At 37.4% G+C, this 24,211-nt stretch overlaps 1 protein-coding gene across 2 annotated transcripts in view; it reads left to right on the top strand.

Moving 5' to 3' along the window:
- Positions 1-24,211, top strand: part of RSBN1L (round spermatid basic protein 1 like) — a 62,220-nt gene that overhangs the window by 26,429 nt on the left and 11,580 nt on the right. For both annotated transcript variants that reach the window (XM_059712722.1, XM_059712723.1), the window contains 3 exons: positions 15,662-15,799; positions 17,900-18,042; positions 22,267-22,434. In XM_059712722.1, coding sequence (XP_059568705.1) covers positions 15,662-15,799; positions 17,900-18,042; positions 22,267-22,434 — 449 coding nt within the window. The remainder of the gene's footprint in view (positions 1-15,661; positions 15,800-17,899; positions 18,043-22,266; positions 22,435-24,211) is intronic.

Genomic DNA, 24,211 nt, shown 5'->3' with positions numbered 1-24,211 from the left:
CTTCCCAAATTCTCTTTCAAGGTTAGGAATTATTATATTTTCATTAAATGATAAGAATATTCATCTTAACTATGTAGTAAGTACAGTATAAAAACTGATTTTTTTCCTTTTTTGTTTTGTTTTGTTAATTCTTACCTGAGGTTATTTTTTCCATTGATTTTTAGAGAGAGTGGAAGGGAACGAGGGCGGGAGAGGGAGGAGGGAGAAAAAGAGATACAGATAGAGATAGAGATAGACAGACAGACAGACATTGATGTCAGAGAGACACATTGATTGGTTGCCTCCTGCACGTGCCTGAGGCCGTGGATTGAACCTGCAACCCAGGTATGTGCTCTTGACTGGGAATTGGATCCGAGACCCATTGGTGAGTAGGCTGACGTTCTAACCATTGAAAACACAGGCCAGGGCAAAAACTGTGCCTTTGCTGTTGAATGAAAGGACATAGTAAGACTCGTTAATCGTGCCAATACATGGTTGTAGGTCTCGAGTCCTTTAAAGAGCTGCCTACCCTGGTGCCATCACCTCTTCAGGGTGTGTGGCTAATACATATTACACAGAGGAAACTCTAGGCAGATACATCTTCATTACCAGCTGTGGCCCATATCTATGTGATCTGTCAGCTGCAAGGACTGCTTTTACCTCTTTAGCTTTAGACAGTGTTAGGAAGATACCTGTACAAGGTCCATGTGCCTTCATTATAAGACCCTCCAGATCCAGTCATTTCTATGGTATAAGGGAGAATATCTAGTGAAAAGCTACCCTGAACTGCTCATTTGATATTTCCTCCATACTGGATTCTTAGTTTGCTTGTTTTTTTTTTGTTTGTTTGTTTGTTGTTTTTAAAATTAGGAGACCATGGAAGTGTTTTCTGTAGACTGGGAGGTAGCTTTGGGTTTGTTCATATGCACTGGCTTTATGAAACTGAATGGGATCCAGAAGAGAGCAGTAGAACAAAATGAGCCATACTTATTGTGGTATAGTTTTATTTATTTTATTTTTTTGTTATCTTTTAAATTCTTTATTTATTTTTGGTGTAGTTTTATTTAAAATTTCTTTGACTCTTTCACTAAAAGCTCTATCTCTTAACCTATTTTTGTGTTATCCCTCCAGGAAATGATTTTTGAAAACCATTTATACAATTTTCTATTTGGGAAATTGCTTTATGAATTACAGGACTAACGTACAGCCATATATTTAGAGCTAAACCAGTTTATAACTTGAGGACTTTCTTGTCCTGAATTTGAGAACCTGGCTTCCAAATATAATTTATAGAATTATTTTATAGTCAGTGTAGTGAGTTGTGTCTGGATTAGTGTGGGTAGCTGAATGAACTCTGTTATGATGTGGATGGAAATGGAAGGAGTATAGTCCTGGTTACGCTGTTTATCACCCATGACTTTGAATAGCTACTTAAAGTCCTTACGTCTCAGTTTCCTCACCTATAAAATAGTGCTAATGATGATATTACTCAATTGAAAGAGTTGTGGTTAGAAATGTTCTATAGAATAAAGCAGGTTTTTACAAAGAGTTGTTATATTGACTTAGTGCAATATTACAGCAGCTTACCATTTTGTTGAATAGGTGATGACTAGTTTCTGACCGAAGACTCTTTAAGAGTATGTTAATTGACGGTAGGGAGTTCAACAGGTACTCATGATAAAAAATTACCATAAAATACTTCATATGCAGATACAAAGTTGATTAAATTGTGGTATGTACACACAATGAAATATCCATCCATAAAAAGGATTACAATACTGCTACTGCTGCTGTGTGGATGAACCTTGAAACATTATGTGAAAGAAACCAGTCACAGAATGTCACATGTTGTATGATTCCATTTATATGAAACGTCCACAATAGGTAAATTAGAACCAGAAAGTAAATTGGTGATTGGGAAGGGGGGAAAGGGGAGTAACTGCTTAATGGGTGTGAGTTTTGTGGGGTTTTTTTAATTGAGATGGTTGATATAACATTATATTAATTTTAAGTTGCAACATAATGATTTGATACATGTATATGTTGTAAAATGATTACCACAAAGTTTAGTTAATACATATCACCACACATAGTTACAAACTTTTTTTCTTGTGATGAGAAATTTTAATCTCTGATCTCTTAGCAACTTTCTTAGATACAATACAGTGTTGTTAGTAGTCACCATGTTGAACAAGATATCCCTGTGACTTATTTATCTAATAAGAAGTTTGTGCCGAAACTGGTTTGGCTCAGTGGACAGAGCGTCGGCCTGCGACTGAAGGGTCCCAGGTTCGATTCCGGTCAAGGGCATGTACCTGGGTTGCGGGCACATCCCCAGTGGGGAGTGTGCAGGAGGCAGCTGATCAATGTTCCTCTCTCATCGATGTTTCTAACTCTCTATCTCTCTCCCTTCCTCTCTGTAAAAAATCAATAAAATATATATATATATATATATATATATAAAAAGAAGTTTGTACCCTTGACTGCCTTTACCCTTTTCACTCCCCCTTCTGACAAACATCAGTTCTCTGGATCTGTGAGTTCAGTTTTTTTTTTTTGAAGATTCTACATATAAGTGAGGTCATGTAGTATTTCTCTTTCTCTGACTTTTTAAAGAAAGTATATTTATTATTGTTTTCAGAGAGGAAGGGAGAGGGAGAGAGAGATAGAAACATGAGTGATGATAGAGAATCATGGATTGACTGCCTCCTGCACACCCCCTATTGGGGATCAAGCCCACAACCCAGGCATGTGCCCTTGACCGGAATCGAACCTGGGACCTTTCAGTCCAAAGGCCTATGCTTTATCCATTGAGCCAAACTGGCTAGGGCTCTCTGACTTTTTCAACTTAGTGTAATGCCCTTGAGGTCCATCCATGTTCTTGCAAAAAGAACTTATTATTTATGGCTAAATAATATTGCCCTCCCTCCCTTTCTGTGTGTGTATGTATGTGTGTGTGTGTGTGTGTTTTCTCCATTCATTCATCAGCTGATGATTGGGTTGTTTCTGTTTCTATGTCTTGGCTATTGTAAATAATGCTTCAGTCTACATGGCAGTTGCATATATCTTTTCAAGGCAGTGACTTTGTTTTCTTTGGATAAATACCCAGAAGTGGAATTGCAGGATCATATGGTAGTTCTATTTTTCATTTAAACTAAAATAACATTTTAAAGATTTTAAAAACCGATTTTTAAAAATAACCTTTTTATTGAAGTATAATATGTACACAGAATGCACACAAATGTATAACTTGATGAATCTTTACAAAGTGAACACATTCATGATTTTTAAAAGAAGAGTATCATTAGTATCCAGAGCCCTCCCCAACCCCTCTTTATCACCATTCTGCCCCACCCCTGCCCCCTACCACCACATACATAAACACCCGGGTTATCGCTCTTCTAACTTTGAACACCAAAAATAAATTGTGCCTTTTCTGAACTTTGATATAATAGAATCAAATAATATGTACATTGTCATGTGTGGCTTCTTACCTTCAGCATTATATTTGTGAGATTCATTCATCTTGTGTGTAGCAACAGTTTGTTTTCCCATTGCTGTAAGGTATTCCATTGTATGAAGATGCCATGTTTTATTTATCCTTGTTTATTATGGGTGGCTATTTGAGTTCTTCCCAGTTGGGGCTGTTATAATTGTAGCAGCTATGAATATTTTTGTACATGTGTTTTGGTGAACATATGTATTTGTTTCTGTTGGATATAAATGTAATGTTGGAATTTCAGGGTCAAAAGGTATGCAGATGTTGAGCTTTACCAGATAGTGCAGGTTTTCTAGTGTTACTGTAGTAATTAACATTCCTATCAGCAGTGTTCCACATTCTTGGTTACACTTAGTAGTACCTATCTTTTTCATTTTAGCTTTCTGGTGGCTGTGTAATAGTATCTTATTGTGGATTTAATTTACATTTCCCTGAGGACTAAGGCAGTCAAGCACCTTTTTATAAAATGACTAGGGTCCTGGTGCACAAATTCATGCACCTTAAAAGGAACTGTGGGCCGTGAGGCTGCTGTGGGCACAGGGGTGGATCTCGGCCTATCCTCCCCGCTCCCGCCCAGCCCCTCACGACCCCTCCTGCCACGGCCCCCAGTCCCTTCTCTGCTGGCAGCCCCACTCCTGCCTCTCCCACATGCTGACAGCGCCGGCCCCACTCACACCCACTGATGGCACGGAGCGATTGGGGTCCGCCAGCACCAGCAGTGGGTGCGAGTGGGGCCAGCGCTGTCAGTGGGTAGGAGCGGCAGCTGCTGCCCCATCGCCCCTCAGGGGCAGGGGGAGGTGGAGAAGCCCTCAAGAGCGATCTGGGCCATCAGCCATTGCTTGCACCCATTGACGGCTTGGAGTGATTGGGACTGGTGCTGTTATACAGCACCTGTTATACTGCCCTGGCAGCGGGTGCGAGTGGGGCCGTCCTTGGCAGCGAGTGCGAGTGGCAGTTGCCAGCCCCATTTGCCCCTCAGGAGCAGGGGGAGGTGGAGAAGCCCTGAGGGGTGATTAGGGCCAGCAGCCAGCACTCACACCAGCTGACGGGGCCGGTGCCGGTAGCAGGTGCGATCCCTGGGTGGGATCGCAGTGCACGGGAGCAAAGAATTTTCACCAGAGGCACGCCCTGATGACAGCAACCAGCGCCCCCCTGCCTTGGTCTGGTGCCCCCGCTCACCTGCTTCACCATCCCACCGTGACCAATGCCCACCATGTTCCACGCTCTGTCACCTGCTGCCAACGCCTGCCATGTTCCGCTCACACCCCCCGGTGGTCAGTACACATCATAGCAGCCAGTTGTTTGGTTGTCCCGCCGTTCGGTCTGTTTGCATATTAGGGTTTTATATATATAGGTAGTTCAGTTGGCTATCTTCTTTTTATAAAAGTACTTGGTCTACTCTTTGGCCCATTTTCCGATTGGCTTTTTTTTTTCTCTAATTGATTTGTTGGAGTTTTTATATATTATTATGGACTAGGGGCCCGGTGCACGAAATTCGTGCACTGGGTGTGTGTGTGGGGGGGGGGAGTGTCCCTCAGCCCAGCCTGCCCCCTCTCATATACTGGGAGCCCTCAGGCGTTGACCCCCATCACTCTCCAATCGCAGGATTGGCCCCTTGCCCAGGCCTGACGCCTCTGGCCTAGGCGTCAGGCCCGGGCAGCGGGGACCCGCAGCTGCAGCGGCCCCGCGATCGTGGGCTTCGCTTTAGGCCCAGGCAAGGGACCCCTAGCTCCTGGGACTGCCAGCTTCGACCATGCCCAGCTCCCATCGCTGGCTCCACCCCTACTTCCTGCTATCACTGGCCAGGGCGGCAAAGGCGCCTGATTCTCCAATCATGGCTGGGGGGCAGGGCAAAGGTGGCCCCAGGGCCGCCTTTGCCCTGCCCCCCAGCTCTTAGCTCCCCCCTGGGTTTCCGATCACTGTCAGTGGCAGGAGGCTTCTTCCTGCTTTCCCTTTCGCCTCCCTGCATTGTGCCTACATATGCAAATTAACTGCCATCTTGTTGGCAGTTAACTGCCAATCTTAGTTGGCAGTTAATTTGCATATAGCCCTGATTAGCCAATGAAAAGGGTAGCTCGTACGCCAATTACCATTTTTCTCTTTTATTAGTGTTGATTAGAATTGTATCAGCTACATGTGTTGCAAATACTTCCTTTCTCTTGGTAGCTTATTTTTTCACTCTTAAGAATGTCTTTCAATTATTAGAAGTTTTTTTAATGTAAACTAAAATTTATAAGGTTTTTCACCCCACTTATGATTAGTGCTTTTTGTATCCTATTAAAAAATCTTTGCTTAATATATTCTCCTTAGTTTTTTTCTGGAAGCTATTATTGTTTTACCTTTCATGTTTAAATCTATATAGTTCTTTTGGGATTAATTTTTGTATATGATATGAGATAAAGACCAAGGTTCATATATTTCCATAAGGTATTCGGTGGCCTCAACCATTTTCTAAAAAGTCATTACTCTCCATTAAAGTGCATTGTTACCTTAGTTAAAAATTAATTGATCACATAGGTGTGGGTTTCTGGGCTCACTTTAATTTCATTATTTTGTTTGTCTGAATTGGTGTTACTTTATATTACTTTCTTGATATCTAGTAGAATAAGTATCAATTTTGCTGTTCTTCAAGATTTTCTTGATTCTTTATATTTCCATAAACTTTAAAGTTAGCATATCAGATTCCACAGAGAAATCTGCTGGATATTGATTGTGATTACAGTGAAACGGTAGAATTGATGTCTTCATAATATTGAATCTTCCGGTTTGTGATGATGGTATTTCCCTTCATTTTTTTTCTCAATATATTTTGGTTTTCAGCCTACAAATCTTGCACATCTTTGTTAGACCTACTCCTAGGTGTTTATGGACTTCATTTTATTAATCACTCTTTCTGGAAGTTCTGAGCGCCTTTTAGAGTGTGATGTTAACACTCATCTTCAGAAATTAAAAATGTATCTTGTATTTCATTTCTCTTCCAGTATCCCCTTTCTTATCTATGGCATTATCATGCCTGCTTTTTAGTAGAATCACATAGTGAAGCTATATATTTTGATGAGGTCATGTGAATTAGCCTACATACTGACATGAAAACTTGTCTTCAAAAGAATTAGTTGAAATGATAATATTAATCGAGTTAATGTGTATTAGTATTTTAGGGGAAGGGAGTTATCAATATTAGCTATTGAGTTTCACTTAATATCAGTCATAACAAAGATAAGTTGTGGGTAATAAAGCCAATTCATGTTCCAGTGGTTGCTCAGAAATAAAGCTTGATGGTTTGGTCATTGATGACTTTTCATTAACTAAGTTCAATAGTTTAGGTTCAGTAGAATCTTTTCTCATTAATGTATGAGAAGAGAGAAAAGAGTGAGTTGATAGAGAAGATTGGGAATCTGACCTTTATTCTTTTCATTTAATCTTACTTTGGAAAATACATTAGCAGTGTCAAAGACAGAAATTTCATTATAATGGTAATGAGTATATGTAATTAACATTATTTTTAATAGATCAAATAGATTGCATATAATGTTAAAATATGTATTTTCTATTTTTTGTATTTTAATATTGTAACCTGTGCAAATGGTGGAGCTTGGACTGTAAATAAAAACGCATTAATGCCCGGTTGGGGTGTCTCGGTGGTTGAGCATCGACCTATAAACTAGGAGGTCATGGTTCGATTCCTGGTCAGGGCATATGCCTGGGTTGCGGCTCAGTCCCCAGTAGGGAGCATGGAGGCAGCCAATCAATGATTCTCTCTCATCATTGATGTGTCTATTTTTCCTTCTCCCTTCCTCTCTGAAATCAATAAAAATATATTAAAAAAATAGAAACCCATTAGTTTGAATTTTCAGACAGGTTTCCATCATTTCAGTTCTGGGTTTAGATCAGACCAAAAGAATAAATACTACCAGCATGGCCACTGTACTGTATGATGGCATAAATTGTCACTGCAACCATTCACAGTAATGTGAATATCATTCCCCAGATTGTGTAATCTGATGGTCCTGACTGCCAGTAGCTTGTGGAACCTAAACCAAAAATATTCATACTGGGTTTGTATCCTGAAGAGACTGGTCCCCCCCTCCCTTTATTTTAAATAGTAAAATCAGAGCAATCAAACTAATTTGCCATAAATTCTGTGGAAACAAAAAGATGACAGTTTATGAGTAATTTCTATGATCTTTATAGTGATGGTATTTATCTCTGTACTATACTCTGTATGCAGTTTTCAGAAACATTCATTTGTATCTGTTCAGCCTTTATCCTTGAGACACCTAAAATTAATTTGAGGTTTTTGTGTATATTTATATATGTGTACACACACACACACACACACACACACACACACACGGCACTGACTAAGGATCAAGTCATCCTGTTCTTTGGTTTTCCATCTTCACCTATATTCTTACAAGTTGCTTGAAAAGTTTGAAGAACATGTGTAATTATATATCCTATATAATAAAGAGCTAATATGCAAATGGCCATCACGCCCTCATGCCAGGGCGGGGGAACCTGAGGCCGGTCTGCAGGACCTGAGGCCGCGCCCCCTGCCCTGTGGAGCTTGACAGGGGTGAGGCCAGCAGGGTCTGGGTCTCGTGCAATTTCGAGGCATGTGAAGGTGGGCGGGGACTTGACTCTGGGTCCTGTGGCACACCCCAGACGCTGACAGGAGGGAGATTTTCATATACATTTTACTAGTTTTTTTTCATCTCTGACACTTCTATTATAGAGAAAGGGTAAATAGCAATATTAAAATATTTCCTCTAATTAATTCCCTTTTAATGTGCACGAATTTCATGCGCCAGGCCACTAGTTGTGTTAATAATTCATGTTATTTCTCTAATGCGGCTTTGAGGTGAGTGGTGTAATATCAATCAACTATAATAAAAATCTATTTGAGAATAGAAACACATACAGATTTTTGCTGAAAGTTTGTAAACTATCTATATCACTTCTTTTGCTGCAGAAAAGAAAAGCCCTCAAAGCTTAATGGTTTAAAATTATTTTTCAAGTTCTTACCTTTGTCAGCTCTGCTGGGTCTTGATGGCTTAATTCAGATGTCTCGTGGTTGGCAGATCAATTTGTCTTAGGAGACCTCACTTTAAAAAATATATATATATATATATATATACATATATATGTATATATATATGTATGTATGTATATTTCAGAGAGGAAGGGAGAGAGAGAGAAATAGAAATATCAGCCGAAACCGGTTTGGCTCAGTGGATAGAGCGTCAGCCTGCGGACTGAAAGGTCCCGGGTTCGATTCCGGTCAGGGGCATGTACCTGGGTTGCGGGCATATCCCCAGTGGGAGATGTGCGGGAGGCAGCTGATCGATGTTTCTCTCTCATCGATGTTTCTAACTCTCTCTCTCCCTTCCTCTCTGTAAAAAAATCAATAAAATATATTTAAAAAAAAAAAAAGAAGTACCAATGATGAGAGAAAATCATTGATTGGCTGCCTTCTGCATACCCCCCACTGGGGATCAAGACTGCAACCCTGGGATGTTCCCTGACTGGGAATTGAACCAGAATTGAACCTTGACCTCCTGGTTCATAGGTCGATGATCAACTACTGACCCATGTGGGCTGGGCAGAAGATCTCATTTTTACATGCCTGGTGGTTGGTGCAGTGTCAGCTGGGGTGATGATCAGGTTTTTCTCATCATCTAGCAGACTAGCCTGGGCTCATACACATGGTAGTAGTTGCAGGGTTCCATAAAGCAGAAAAGAGGGTAATCCCTGGTGCTCAAGCTTTTGCTTGTGTTGTGTTTGCTAATGTCTCATTGGCTAGAGTCACATGGCCAAAACTAGAGTCATTTCTTAATGATAGAAATGGCATAGTCATATTATTCAGAAGTGAGCATATATATATACTTGGAAAAAATTTTTGGCCAATAATTTTGCCACATCCATCCTAATATTTTGAACATCTTTATTTTGTTCAAATATTCATTTGGACACTTATTGTTCTGTTTCTTTGATGGTAGGAAAGCAAAAAGGCAAGTAAATCAGGAATTTTATCTGTTAAGGAATATATGACATTTCTATCTAAATATTGAAATTTCAGTATTTAATCAGCACACAGTCCTGAACCCTGTGAAAACTGAAGCAATTTAATTCTAATTTTCCATTCCCCCTGCCCCAAACTCTTTAAAATCTTGTTTTATATTTTATCCTGGTTCTAAGTTGTTTGTACCAAATAACTTAAGTCAGGGTGTTAATTCATGATTAAATGGTCAATTTTCTAATAGTGAAACAATTATTAGACCTAATCTGATCTGTGAGAGAGAAGGAATATTTGTTGAATTCATGCTGTGCTAGGCCAATAAAGATGATTTGCTATGCTGTCTTTGAACCATTGCCTGCTTTTGTACTAAATTTTTTTTTGACCAATTGTGCCTGTCACATTTTTGAATATTATGGCAGGTACTGGATAATCTAATTGAGAAAGAGAGCCTTTTTCTTTTTCCTTTATTGTATGAATTTTAAAATGAGTAATAACATTTTCATTGTTATTTTAGTTGAAGTTGTGTGGATATTTTAAAAATAAAGTGTTGATTCAATGTTATTACCTATTTTTTTTTGAAAAGCTATGCCAGGTGTTAAGGGGAATGTCTCCCCCTTGTGGCACATTCATTTATGTTAGATGTTTGGATTGCCTCCAAAGAGTGTTATGAGCTGACCTTGTTTTTTAGACTCTGCTCTCTCATCTTCCTTTCCCCATCTCACCCTCACCACCACTATGAAACCAACCAGAAGAAATTGAACCAACAGCCTCTTCTTCCCTCACCCCCTTAAATTTTTGGCTCTAATAACTATCCTACTTTTGTATTTTTTTCACATTGGTGCTTATACTAGCTAGAAACATCTATAACTTCTGGGGGAAGAAAGGGAGTTATCAATATTGAGTGACTTGTGGATCACTATTAAATTATTCTTTGTAACTTTTAATATCTTGGGTACAGCTAAGTGTACTAAAGCAACTTTAAGAAAAACAGAATTTAAAGTCAAAATAAATTGTGTAATGCTGGGCCAAATAAGTTATGTTTATTTACTGTGACTTCTCAGAAACTTTAATAGCCAATGTGGGTGGTGAACTTCCTAGACAGGAAGAGTTTTCCAAACTTATTTGACTATAGAATCCTCTTCAGAGACTGACACATTAGGGAACACATTTAGGGAAACAATACATTGTTTCAATGAGTCATTCTTCATGGCTTTTTAATTATGTATTACCATATTTGTTTATTCCCTTTTTGCAGCAATTTTTATAAGTTAAATAAGAGAAAGCAATATTAAAGATTAGAGATTTATATTTCTCAATATATTTCCTTTTGGTAAAGCTCCTTTTTTCTTCTTGTAACAAGCCAACCTCAGAATCATAGATTGTTTTTTAAGATTATTTTATATGAGAAATAATAAATAAGATTTTAGTTTAAACATAATTTAATTAAATAGTTCATTTCCCGTTAACTAAAACTTCTGAGATTTTTTTTATGGACACACTGGCATTGGGCATAAGAAGTCTCCCATTTTCTGCTTTTTTCTTTTCCCTTTATAACATTTGTAGAATAAATATGAGGGGGAACGCTAAAAAGCAGTTTTATAATGGTGGTAGGTTTTTTGGGGGGTACAGGGACTGTAGAGAGATTTAGATAAAACATCTGTTCAAAAACACTAATTAAATATAAACTTACTATTTAAATTAAGTGCTTGCAAATACTATATAAATATCATTACTACCTTTTATTGTTATCTTTTGAGAATGCTATACCTAAATTGGGAGTATGTATGTATATTCTATAACTACATTTCTCTTTTAGGAAGCATATACAATACGTTTTAAAGCAATGACATGTTTTCAAGTTTTCAGGTTAATTTTTTTAACTATCAGAAAGCTCATGGGTAGATTAATTTTTACCTAAGTGAATAGAAATATAGTGAGCTCATGTCCAGTGTCATCAGGGTGTGAGGTTTTCAGATGATTTTTTAGACAATACAGCATATAATTTTAAGTACTAAGATTTCAATGAAGATAGCCTGTTTATTGAGCATATGCAGCTAAATTTAATTATTTTCTGTCTTGGTTTGTCATGATGTCTTGCGAGAGCTGTAGCTGTGCTTGCCTCTTGCCCCCCTCCCCTTTGTAAATTTGTGTTTTTTAATTTTTATTATTTTAAAGATTAGTTAGAAAAATGCTAAATGTAGAAACATATATATGTAATAAGAATACCCTTTTAAGAGTCATGGTGTTTGTTGGTATATATTTTGGCTCTTTAGAAAGTCTTTCAGACCTTACCTGTTTCCTCCTCCACCCCACTTCTCTTTAGTTTTAATTGTTGGATGGATGAGTTATGGAGAATTGAGCTTTTTTAAAAATTTCTTATGATATTATAGATTTACTTTTATTCCATGTAATAGGGGAAACTGTTATTTGCTATATATATATATATATATAGCAAATATATAGTTTTGCCATGTAAATCAAGGGATTATATTTTTATATTTTGTTTTAGCAGCTTAAGTGCCATTTATATATTTTATTAAGAGGTATATACTTTTTGAATTTGAATACATTGTTATATGTAATTTTCCATGCTTAAAATATTAAATAATTGGTTCCAATTGATTTAGTATATGTTTGAAGTATTGGGTTATTAAGCTAGAAAGTTTTGAATGGTATATAATTAAAAGTTATATTACAATGTATTTTAATATTTAAATTAGTTTCACAAACTAACATTTTGATGACTTTAATTTAATTTGCAAAATTTAGCTTTAAATTTAAATATATAAATTCTATTAGGTTATCAAGTACTAACCAGGCCAGACCCTGCTTAGCTTACAAAATCAGATGAGATTGAGCCCATTCTGGGTGGTATGGCTGTAGACATCCTATTAGGTTATTAGAGTAGTACATTGAATGTTTAGAGAATAAATGTTTTAGAAGATAATTGCTATTTTGTTTTAAACATGATAGCTAAGTATTAATAGTTTTTGAAAAGATCATACTTTCTAATGCAGTGGTCGGCAAACTCATTAGTCAACTGAGCCAACTATCAACAGTACAACGATTGAAATTTCTTTTGAGAGCCAAATTTTTTAAATTTAAACTATATCAGTAGGTACATTGTTATTAACTTAATTAGGGTACTCCTAAGGCTTAGGAAGAGCCACACTTAAGGGGCCAAAGAGCCGCATGTGGCTCGCGAGCTGCAGTTTGCTGTCCACGGTTCTAGTGGAATTTACCTGTGGTTTCACTCGTAGACAAACAGAATGTACTTTATAATTTTAGCACAGTTTGGTGAAGAAAGGAGAGGGATCTGTACTTTCATTGAGCAAATTATGTATGTAAATGAATTTTAAATATATATGTATTTTGCCATGAGGTGACAAGAATTAACTATAACCATTCAAATACAATATACAAGATTATAATCAAAGTAGAGTCTATGTTATTTTACTTTTTAAAATATCATTTGAAATATTTATGAATTTTAATAGGATCATACTTTTAAAAAATCTTCAAAAGGCATAGCCTCTTCTTGGGTAACCCCAAAATAGACATGGGCAGAGGGGAGATCAAGTTTGTCCTACTTTATTTTATGATAAAGTTTTTTATATACAGGTCTGTACTAGACATGTGTTTCATTTTATTTTTTATATATATATATTTTTTTTTTATTGATTTTCCACAGAGAGGAAGGGAGAGAGACAGAGAGCCAGAAACATTGATGAGAGAGAAACATCGATCAGCTGCCTCCTGCACACCCTCCACTGGGGATGTGCCCGCAACCAAGGTACATGCCCCTGACCGGAATCAAACCTGGGACCTTTCAGTCCGCAGGCCGACACTCTATCCACTGAGCCAAACCGGTTTCGGCTTCATTTTATTTTTAAACAAAGAACATTTGTAAACTTGGAAATTAATGTAAAGGTGTAAATTGAATGAAGTGACCAGGCTTCAGTCAACAAAATGATTACAAGATAACAACATCTGGTTAAATCCAAGATAGTGAAGTACTTAAGGTATAAGATAAAACGTGCAATTTGTCTTTAATATTGCTACTCAAGAAGCTTAACCCACTTGTAGGTTACTAAATGATACAGGTTTTTACTTAAGGTTTTAACACAGAAAACTAACAGAGCTGAATGTTAAATTTGGTAGTAATCAGTTCTTGTTTTTTGATTATTTATTGTATTTATCCCTTCTCTATCCTATATAATAAAAGTCTAATATGTAAATTGGCCGAATGTCAGAACGACCAGTCGCTATGACACGCACTGACCACCAGGGGGCAGATGTTCAATGCAGGAGCTGCCTGCAGGCCCCAGGCCGGCCAAGGCAGGTGCCAGTAAGGGCCCCCTGATTGCCCCACAGATCGGCCCTGATCTCCAGCCAGACCTAGGGACCCTACCCATGCACAAATTTTGCGCACTGGGCTTCTAGTAGTTTAATAATATTATAGTAAGGTTTTTGTTTTATTTTTTAAACTGGGATAGACCCAGGCAAAAGAAGACAATTTTATCTCCCTAAATATGTGGCCACAAAGGCTAATCCAGAGTAAAAGATACTTGGGATTTAGCTTAACACATAGTTTGCGGGTAGTTTTTATCGCGCTAACAGGTGGCGCGGGCCATTTTTGCTAATTTTTTGCGCAAATGGCAATGTTCAGTAAAATTACGATAACTTTAGTTTATGTATTTATACGTTATCGGCATTCTACCGCTAGTCTATAGAAAACGTATTAATACATGTCCCGCACTCTACTACACTGGTAGAACGTATAAATACGTAAAATGTATAAATACGTTTCCCACATACAATGTGTTAATGTTTGTTTATGTACGGATTTTGTTTTACTTAAAAAAGACTTGTGCCCAGCCGGGTGTAGCTCAGCGGTTGAGCATCGACCCAGGAACCAAGAGGTCACTGGTTTGATTCCTGGTCAGGGCATATGCCCAGGTTGCGGGCTTGATTCCCAGTGGGGGGCGTGCAGGAGGCAGCTGATCAGTGATTCTCTCTCATCATTGATGTTTCTCTCTCTCCCTCTCCCTTGCTCTCTGAAATCAATAAAAATATATATTAAAAAAAAAAAGACTTGTTACTAGTGTTAGCATATGAAAAGGCATAGGTCTCTTTTCAGGACTTAAATGTACTTGTGAAAATTCATTTACCAATGATTCTTGAGCTGTAGGCTGTTTTAGTTTGGTTGATATTGAGTAATACCCATTTGCTAACACTCTGCAGGTACCTTTATATAATTATTAAGTCTCCTTAATAATTATATAAAGTAAACGGTTCCATTTAGTGAAACTAAAACTCGGGGAATTTAAGTGATTTCTGAAGGTCATATTGCTGGTAGATAGCAAAGGTAGATTTGGGACCTAGAACTCCGGGTTCTTAATCTCTAGTAGTTTTTCATCAGAGTTAGAATTATAAATTAGATCCTAATTAATATGATAAGATCTAGGAGGAAAGATCATTCCCTGTGGCCTTTTAGACAAATCAACACTGGTGATGGTTAAATGTAGTGTTTTCACAGTATGTACTTTTGAAAATTCTGATAAAAACAATATGAGCCATTTAGAAAAATTTAGATATATAAACTTTTGAATATAATTACAGTGGCATCATTGAGCAAATAATGAACTCATGTATTATAAGAAGTTATGCTCAGTTGTCTAAAAGTATGCTGTTTAGCCCTGACAGGTTTGGTTTAGTGGATAGAGCGTCGGCCTGCGGACTCAAGGGTCCCATGTTCAGTTCCGGTCAAGGGCATGTACCTTGGTTGCGGGCACATCCCTGGTGGGGAGTGTGCAGGAGGCAGCTGATCGATGTTTCTCTCTCATTGATGTTTCTATCCCTCCCACTTCCTCTCTGTAAAAAATCAATAAAATATATTTTTTAAAAAATAAAATATGCTGTTTATCTCAGCTGTTTTTGTAAGCTATGCATAGGCATTAGTAAAGAAAGGTAAAATAGCTTGATTTAGTGCAGATGTTTATTTTTTTTAGTTATTTATTTTTTTACTGTTTGTAAAGGTTTTTTGTTTTGTTTTGCTTGCCTCACATTATGTTCAGATATTTTTGGACAATATAATTTAGTGTTACACAGTGAGAGCAAATATTATCTTATGTATAACTTTTAATTAATTCCATATCCTTCAGGTAAAAAGAACATATTCTCACGGTACTTACAGAGCTGGCCCAATGCGACAAATCAGTTTGGTAGGAGCAGTTGATGAAGAAGTGGGAGATTATTTCCCTGAGTTCCTTGATATGTTGGAAGATTCACCGTTTTTAAAGGTAAGAGAAAAAAAATATATCAAGCAATCTAAATTGTGGTTGTTACTTTTATGCTACAGGTGATACAGATGGTTGTTTCAGAATTCTAACATTTTTTATTTTATTTGAATTGGAGGGAAGGAAAGGAAGAGATGAGAAATTAAATTCTAGTGTAGTGTATGTTTATGACTTCTCTGGTACTAATTGTAATGGCAGAGCTAAGTGGGGGACCAGAAAATAACACTTACCTGTTACTGCCACTTTAGGAAATTAAGTTTCATCTGTTTATTAGCTATAGACAGAATATTAGGGGATTTAAGAAGTACAGGAAGGATGTATAAGTGCTTAGGAAAAGGGAATGGCCATTTGGCATTGTGGAAAAACTGGCCTGGGAAATTGTACATCTGCATTTCATTTTTTTTTTTTTTTTAAATAGGCGTTTATTGATTTGAGAGGGAGAGGAAAGGGGAGAGAGAGAGAGAGAGAAACATCAGTGATGAGAGAGAATCACTGATTGGCTGCCTCCTGCACGCCCCCTACTGGGGACCAAGACCACAACTGGGGCATGTGCCCTGACCAGGAATCGAACTGGTGACCTCTGGTTCCTGGGTCGATGCTCAACCATTGAGCCACACCGGCCAGGCTGCATTTCATTTTTGGCTATACCTAACTGAGTTGGGCAAGCCATTTTTGGACTTCATTTTCCTCATCCATAAAATAGGCATTTAAAATATGTAGCTTAGCCCTAAACAGTTTGGCTCAGTGGATAAAGCGTCAAGCCTGTGGACTGAAGGGTCCCAGGTTCGATTTCTATCAAGGGCACATGTCTGCATTGCAGGCTTGATCCCCAGTGGGGAACATGCAGGAGGCAGCTGATCAATGATTCTCTCTCATCATTGATGTTTCTATCTCTCTTTCCTACTCCTTTCCTCTCTGAAATCAATAAAGATATAATAAATAAATAAATAATAAATAAATAAATAAATAATAAAATATGTAGCTTAAGGTCCCTTTAAAGTCTTTAAATGATTTCTAGCTAGAGAATCTCTGAGCTAGATTATTTAATTAGTAACTCAAAGGTTAAAATGTGACAAGATTAGTTTATCACAGACAATAGGGTGGTGAAGGCCTGGGGCAGGGGTGCAGAGATGGGAGCAGGAATGGGCTAGAAGGGATCAAAGGGGGGAAAAGGGGACATACGTAATACTTTTAGCAATAAAGATTTTTAAAAAAAGTATCAGTTTATCACTACTGCTGCCTCTTAATCTGTTGAACATCGCTTCTTTTTTTACTTGTGCTTGCTCAATTTTTTAGTCTATATGTATGTGTGTGTGTATATATATATATTTTTTCACCACATTTTATTTCCCTTTCAGTTCCTTTTTTATTCTTTTGAACTTTATATTTCTTTTCTATTTCTCCCAACTAGTGATATCATGGAATTTGGTTGCATTTGTATTGAATGGTATTTTAAAAATACTATTATTTAAATATTTTTTTGAGATTTTAAAATTAAAAACAAATGCATTCTTTCTGGAGAAATTTAATTTGACAGTTCTCCCCTTTTTGAAAAGGGGTATGGGATGATTTTTTTTTTTTAATGCCATTGTCACCATTCCATGGACTCTTTGTCATTTCTCTTTTTTTCTCAAAGATTTTAATCTCTGCTTTTTAATCCAATAATTTTTTCAAGCAACTACCAAACAAATAAATTTTGATTGTGTTTTGGTTTTCCTCTTTGTACTAGACTTTGATTATAACTAATCAAAGAGGTATCTGTTTATTTTCATAGATTCTCATGGACAATACTTGCATATTTTGGCAACTTATTAACATATTTGGTAGAAGGAAGAATAACAAATGATGAGTATAGTGAATCATGTTCATGACAGGGTTGGGGGAGGAAATCACACTAAAATAATTATTCTCTTTGTGTGTTTGGGATAGAATTTTTGATGGAAAATTATGCATATGTAGGAATATATTCAATATAGGTATATCTTTCAAAGGGCATAAGTATAAAAGTATATATGAAAGTTTTAAAGGGGGCAGTATTCTTTAATGCATAGTTAAAGATATATTTTGAAAATAATTCATTTTTATGTAATTATTTGCCTCTAGTGTACACTGCCATGGGGGACGCTGTCTAGTCTAAAATTAGAGAGTCGAAAAGATAGTGATGATGGTCCTATCATGTGGGTACGCCCAGGAGAACAAATGATCCCTGTGGCTGATATGCCAAAGTCACCTTTCAAAAGGAAAAGGTATGTTGGATATACAAATTTGTATTGCTGAGGATGGGTGTTGATATGTTTGGGTGTGTGTATGTGTTGAAAATTGGAGGGAGAAGGAGGGGAAGGTTTAGGACATAACTGGAATGTAAATTTAAGAATGGCTATATATGCTGATATAATTTTTAAAAATGTACCAAATATAAATAAAACATGAGAAATGAAGGCAGATGACAATAATTTGTAATTAGAAATGGGAAAAATATCATTCACAGTAGAGACATAAACTATTTGGAATAAATTTAATAAATATTTAGAACCCATATTAAAAAAAACTAAAACATCTTATAGAGGATATAAAATAAGATCTAAACAAATGGAAAACAGTACTGTATTTTGGATTGGATAAAAATTATTTCTTTGAAACTTAGTATTTCAATTGGACTGATATTTCTAGCATTGGATAAATGATTTAAAACTTTATAAAGAAGAATAAATAAAGCCAGCAAATAGCCAAGACAATTGAGAAAGAGAAGATAAGTGAGGGGTCCTTGTGTTACTAGATAATAAAAATTACTATAAAGTTCAAAAAGATCATTAGAATAGGATAGAGCACACAAATAGATAAAAGTACAGTGGGGCCTTGACTTACGAGTTTAATTCGTTCCGAGACCGAGCTCGTTAAGGAGCTCGTTAACTCAAATTACTCTGTCAACTCATTGCAAAAAATCGGCCGAGAGACAGCTGGTATCTCAAAAAAAACTCGTTAGTTGGGACACTTGTAAGTCAAGGCCCCACTGTATATTGGGATAGGAAATATTTATTCATGTGTAATGATGACATAATTGGCAGTCCACCTGAAAGGAAAAGCCATAGCTCCTACCTCATTAAGAAGTTTGATATTTAAACATAAGGTAAAAAATAAAATAATAGAATAAAAGTTTGGGCCCTAACCGGTTTGGCTCAGTGGATAGAATAAAAGTTTGAAGCCTAGAAGAAACCTTTTTCAGCAAGATAAAAACTTATAATGGCAATAGTAGTGAGAAATTTTGGAGCAGATGACTTAAGATTTCCTTTCTCTGAATTATGTGATTACTCAATGCTTGTTGGCAGTTAAGCCTTAGTACATCAATACAAATATTTGAGGGCAATTAATCCTTAACACATAAGCCTACCCCCAAACTTGTGGGCTTGAAAGCCTGTTAACTTCCCACAGTAAGCAACATTATTATGTAATTAGCTTTCTGATACCTATATAACATTAACCTTAAAGAGCAAAAAAGTATGTAATAGCATCATCGGTATTTGTGTGTAAGTTTGTAAAAAGACTAATGCAGGATTACACAGAGTAGTTAAGAAACCAATGGACATGGACAACAGGGGGATGGGAGCATGAGTTTGTGTGTGGGGGGGAGGTTGGGGATTAATGGGGGGGATGAGGACACATTTGTAATACCTTAACTAATAATAATAATAATAATAAAAAAGAGTCGTTAAGGAGTAGAGATTGATGGTAAATTAGAGAACTAGTAAGGAAGAGACCCTAAGGCAGTGATGGCGAACCTATGACACGCGTGTCAGAGGTGACACGCGAACTCATTTTTTTGGTTGATTTTTCTTTGTTAAATGGCATTTGAATATATAAAATAAATATCAAAAATATAAGTCTTTGTTTTACTATGGTTGCAAATATCAAAAACTTTCTATATGTGACACGGCACCAGAGTTAAGTTAGGGTTTTTGAAAATGCTGACACGCTGAGCTCAAAAGGTTCGCCGTCATTGCCCTAAGGGATAGGCTAGGACAGTGATGGTGAACCTTTTGAGCTCAGCGTGTCAGCATTTTCAAAAACCCTAACTTAACTCTGGTGCCGTGTCACATATAGAAAGTTTTTGATATTTGCAACCATAGTAAAACAAAGACTTATCTACACTAATAAAAGAGAAAAATGGTAATTGGCGTACGACGATACCCTTTTCATTGGCTAATCAGGGCTATATGCAAATTAACTGCCAACTATGATTGGCAGTTAACTGCCAACTATGATTGGCAGTTAACTGCCAACAAGATTGGCAGTTAACTGCCAACAAGATGGCGGTTAATTTGCATATGTAGGCACAATGCAGGGAGGCAAAAGGGAAAGCAGGAAGAAGCCCCCTGCCACTGACAGTGATCAGAAACCCAGGGGGCTTTAAGAAGAGGAAGAGGAAGAAAAAGGTAAAGATACAAATTATGAACAACAAATATGCATCTATCAACAAGTGAATCTAAGAATCAAGTGAATAAATAATCTGATGAACAGAATGAACTGTTGATTATAATAGAATCAGGGACATAGAAAGGGAATGGACTGACTATTCTTGGGGGGGAAAGGGGTGTGGGAGATGTGGGAAGAGACTGGACAAAAATCGTGCACCTATGGATGAGGACAGTGGGTGGGGAGTGAGGGCGGAGGGTGGGGCGGGAACTGGGAGGAGGGGAGTTATGGGGGGGAAAAAGAGGAACAAATGTAATAATCTGAACAATAAAGATTTAATTAAAAAAAAAAAAAGAAACCCAGGGGGGAGCTAAGAGCTGGGGGGCAGGGCAAAGGCGGCCCTGGGGCCGCCTTTGCCCTGCCCCCCAGCCATGATCAGAGAATCAGGTGCCTTTGCCGCCCTGGCCAGTGATAGCAGGAAGTAGGGGTGGAGCCAGCGATGGGAGCTGGGCATGGTCGAAGCTGGCAGTCCCAGGAGCTAGGGGTCCCTTGCCTGGGCCTAAAGCGAAGCCCACGATCGTGGGGCCGCTGCAGCTGCGGGTCCCCACTGCCCGGGCCGGACGCCTCAGCCAGAGGCGTCAGGCCTGGGCAAGGGGCCGATCCTGCGATTGGAGGGTGATGGGGGTCAACGCCTGAGGGCTCCCAGTATGTGAGAGGGGGCAGGCTGGGCTGAGGGACACTCCCCCCCGCCCCACACCAAGTGCACGAATTTCGTGCACCGGGCCCCTAGTATTTTTGATATTTATTTTATATATTCAAATGCCATTTAACAAAGAAAAATCAACCAAAAAAATGAGTTCGCGTGTCACCTCTGACACGCATGTCATAGGTTCGCCATCACTGGGCTAGGATGAGAGGAGAAAATTATGGGACAATCTGGATTTGTTTTTGGAAGTAACAGAAAAAGCATACAGAAAGATAAATAAGACAATGGTTCCCAATCAAAGAAATTCTTTTCAGTCTTTTCCTCTTCTACAGCAAAATCGGAGAGGGTTTCTGCAGTGAGTGAGGCCAAGTAGTCAGCAGCTTCTTTGTGCATGTGGATTCTAGGTGTGAGCAGTAGAGAAGAGGGCCAATGTAAGAGGGAGCTAAGGTATTCCTTTCTATCCCCAATAAACCATGCGTGTTTTGTGGAAGTACTTATATGCTTGTTGTTTTCTTGGTATTTATTTTTTTTTTGGTCTTCCTTTCACCAGAATATAAACTTCCACCAGAGTAGGGAATTTATTTTATTCACTATTGTCTTGTTCACTAGCTTCAGTGCCTAAATAATACCTGACATATCGTAGGTGTTCTATAAATATTAATGCATCTTTAAAGTTACTTGTTTGTTCCAGATATATACATTATGTTTGCCATGTGCCCTGATTGGGAACATGCTTCCCCAGGTTAGACCCAAACTTCAGGTAAAGATTCTGCATAGGGAAACCTGGGTAAACCACACCACCCGTAATTTGGTTTCTTAGTGTGTGTTGCCTTAAAACTTCCACTTATGGCCCTGGCCGAAGGATTCAGTTGGTTGGAGCATTGTCTGGTACACCAAAAGGTTGTGAGTTCGATTGCCAGTCAGGGCACATACCTAGGTTTTTGGTTTGATCTCCAGTAGGAGCGTGTACAGGAGGCAACTGATTGATGTTTCTCACATCACTGTTTCCCTCTCTCTCTTTCCCTTCCTCTCCCTACCTCTCTCTCTCTCAAAATCAGTAAAAACATATCCTTTGGTGAGGAATAAAAACAAAAAGAACTTCCAGTTATGAAGGATGTGTTAAGAAAAGGAGTGGATTATATATGTGTTCTTGTTTATATGTGTTCATTTGAAAAATAAAACTTAATTTTGGAGCAGATGAAATTTCCTTTCTCTGAATTATGTGATTACTCAATGCTTGTTGGCAGTTAAGCCTTAGTACATCAATACAGATATTTGAGGGCAATTAATCCTTAACACATAAGCCTACCCCCATCTATATAAAATATAAGTGTAATTTTTTTTTTTTAAACAGAACTACCAATGAAATAAAAAACCTGCAGTACCTACCTCGAACTAGTGAGCCCCGTGAGATGCTCTTTGAAGACAGGACAAGAGCTCATGCAGATCATATAGGACAAGGTTTTGAACGACAGACTACAGCTGCAGTTGGAGTGTTGAAGGCTGTGCACTGTGGAGAGTGGTATATATTAACTACTGCTATTTTAATGAAATGTTTTCTTGGCTTCTAAATTTTTTCTTGGGAAGTTTCTCGATCATTCTCCTTTCTTTGGGGGGGAAAATTTTATTTTCCCTAAAGTTGGATATTTTAACTGCACTGAGAAAGATTTTCAATGACTAGAACCTAGTTTTATTTAGTCTTTTGGGTTTGACTGAAGTAATTTTATTTTCCAAGTAACTATAGGTGAAAACAATGATCCTATCTAAGGTAAAAGGAAAAATTAAGATTCACTTAGTGCTTACTATATGCCTATTTACAAATGTTGATTTGATTTTTATTACCTACTTCTAGGCCCATATTTATCACACAAGGAAACTGAGGCTCAAGGCTGTGAAATAACATTATCATAGTTATAGAGTTAATAAATGGTAGAGCTGAGACTGATTTCAGATCTGACTCCAGCCAAACTCTTATGTTTTCTCTTTATACTATTCTACCTTGCTGCTCCCTGCTAAGATTTAGCATAATAATTTTTACAAATTTCACTTTGAATCTTTTTATAGATTAAGAAAATGGATAAGTCTCTTTAATATACTTAAGGTATCATCCCATAATTAAGAAAATTTCCATTTATTGATAAAAAACATAGAGCAAAGCTCTTGATATTGTAAGATATGTTTGCTCTCTTAAGTTTTTGTTTTCAAACTGAGTACTTTTTAAGTATGAAACCTAAGTTGGAATATGTTATTTTCTCAACAAAGTAGCTAGTACTGAATTAACCCTAAGAGATCCTTAAGAAAACAGTATTAATAGTTAATAATTCAATAATAATTGAATTGTGTTTAACTTAAATGTTAATTTTCAAATATTTGTGGTTATTTCCATATAGCTTCTATGCTCTTCCTGTAATCTGGAAATCCTAACAAACTCCTATTTCAAATTAATGAAATTTCTCTTGAATGTTTGGGAAAAAGGATTTAAGAATGGCATCAAGAATTATTTAGAGTGAAATCTAGTGTTCAGTAAAGTTAGCTACATATTTACACTTTCTTTCAAAGATAAATATTCCTGTTTCATGGCCTTAGCACTTTGGTAAAATCTCTTTTAAGCTTCTTTAAGTTATTGTTGGTATATGTGCTCTCCTTCACTATGTATTTGATTTGAGGTTAGAGATTGTGTTCTATCCTTCATGGGCCCATCATAGTTCCCAATAAATATCTATTGAATAAAAAACACTTTTGTGGCTAGCAATTTCATAGTATAGAGACTATTGCCAAACTTGACTAATAAGTTAGGTGGCCAGATTTAAGAATATGCTTGAGACAGATTTTGGAATGAGATATTACTAGCTTTGAGTTTTCCCACTATTGTAAAATACAGTTTGCTTCCTATATTAAAGATGGCAAGAAAATAATTTTGTTGGTGCTATAAGAGGGCTTCTTGGCTCTGATGCAAGCATGGCTTGCCCTAACCGGTTTGGCATAGTGGATAGAGCATCGGCCTGCGGACTAAAGGGTCCCAGGTTTGATTCCGGTTAGGGACATGTACCTTGGTTGTGGGCATATCCCCAGTAGGGTGTGTACAGGAGGCAGCTGATTGATGTTTCTCAAGAAGACATGAGGTATTAGAGTCTTAGATTCTTGACTTTATCTTACAGCCAGGCTTAATACCAATTTGAAATAAAAGACCAGTATTGATTTAGACTTTATAGAAATCATCAGCTAGATAGGCTTATGAAGTATTGATCAAATTATACCACTCTAGGTATTATGAAGGATTCATATACAGGGTGAAGCAA

Source organism: Myotis daubentonii, chromosome 10 (genome assembly GCF_963259705.1).
Source record: "Myotis daubentonii chromosome 10, mMyoDau2.1, whole genome shotgun sequence".
Lineage (NCBI taxonomy): Eukaryota > Metazoa > Chordata > Mammalia > Chiroptera > Vespertilionidae > Myotis > Myotis daubentonii.
The sequence above is the reverse complement of the archived record's forward strand: the minus strand, read 5'-3'. Positions and strand labels throughout refer to the sequence as shown.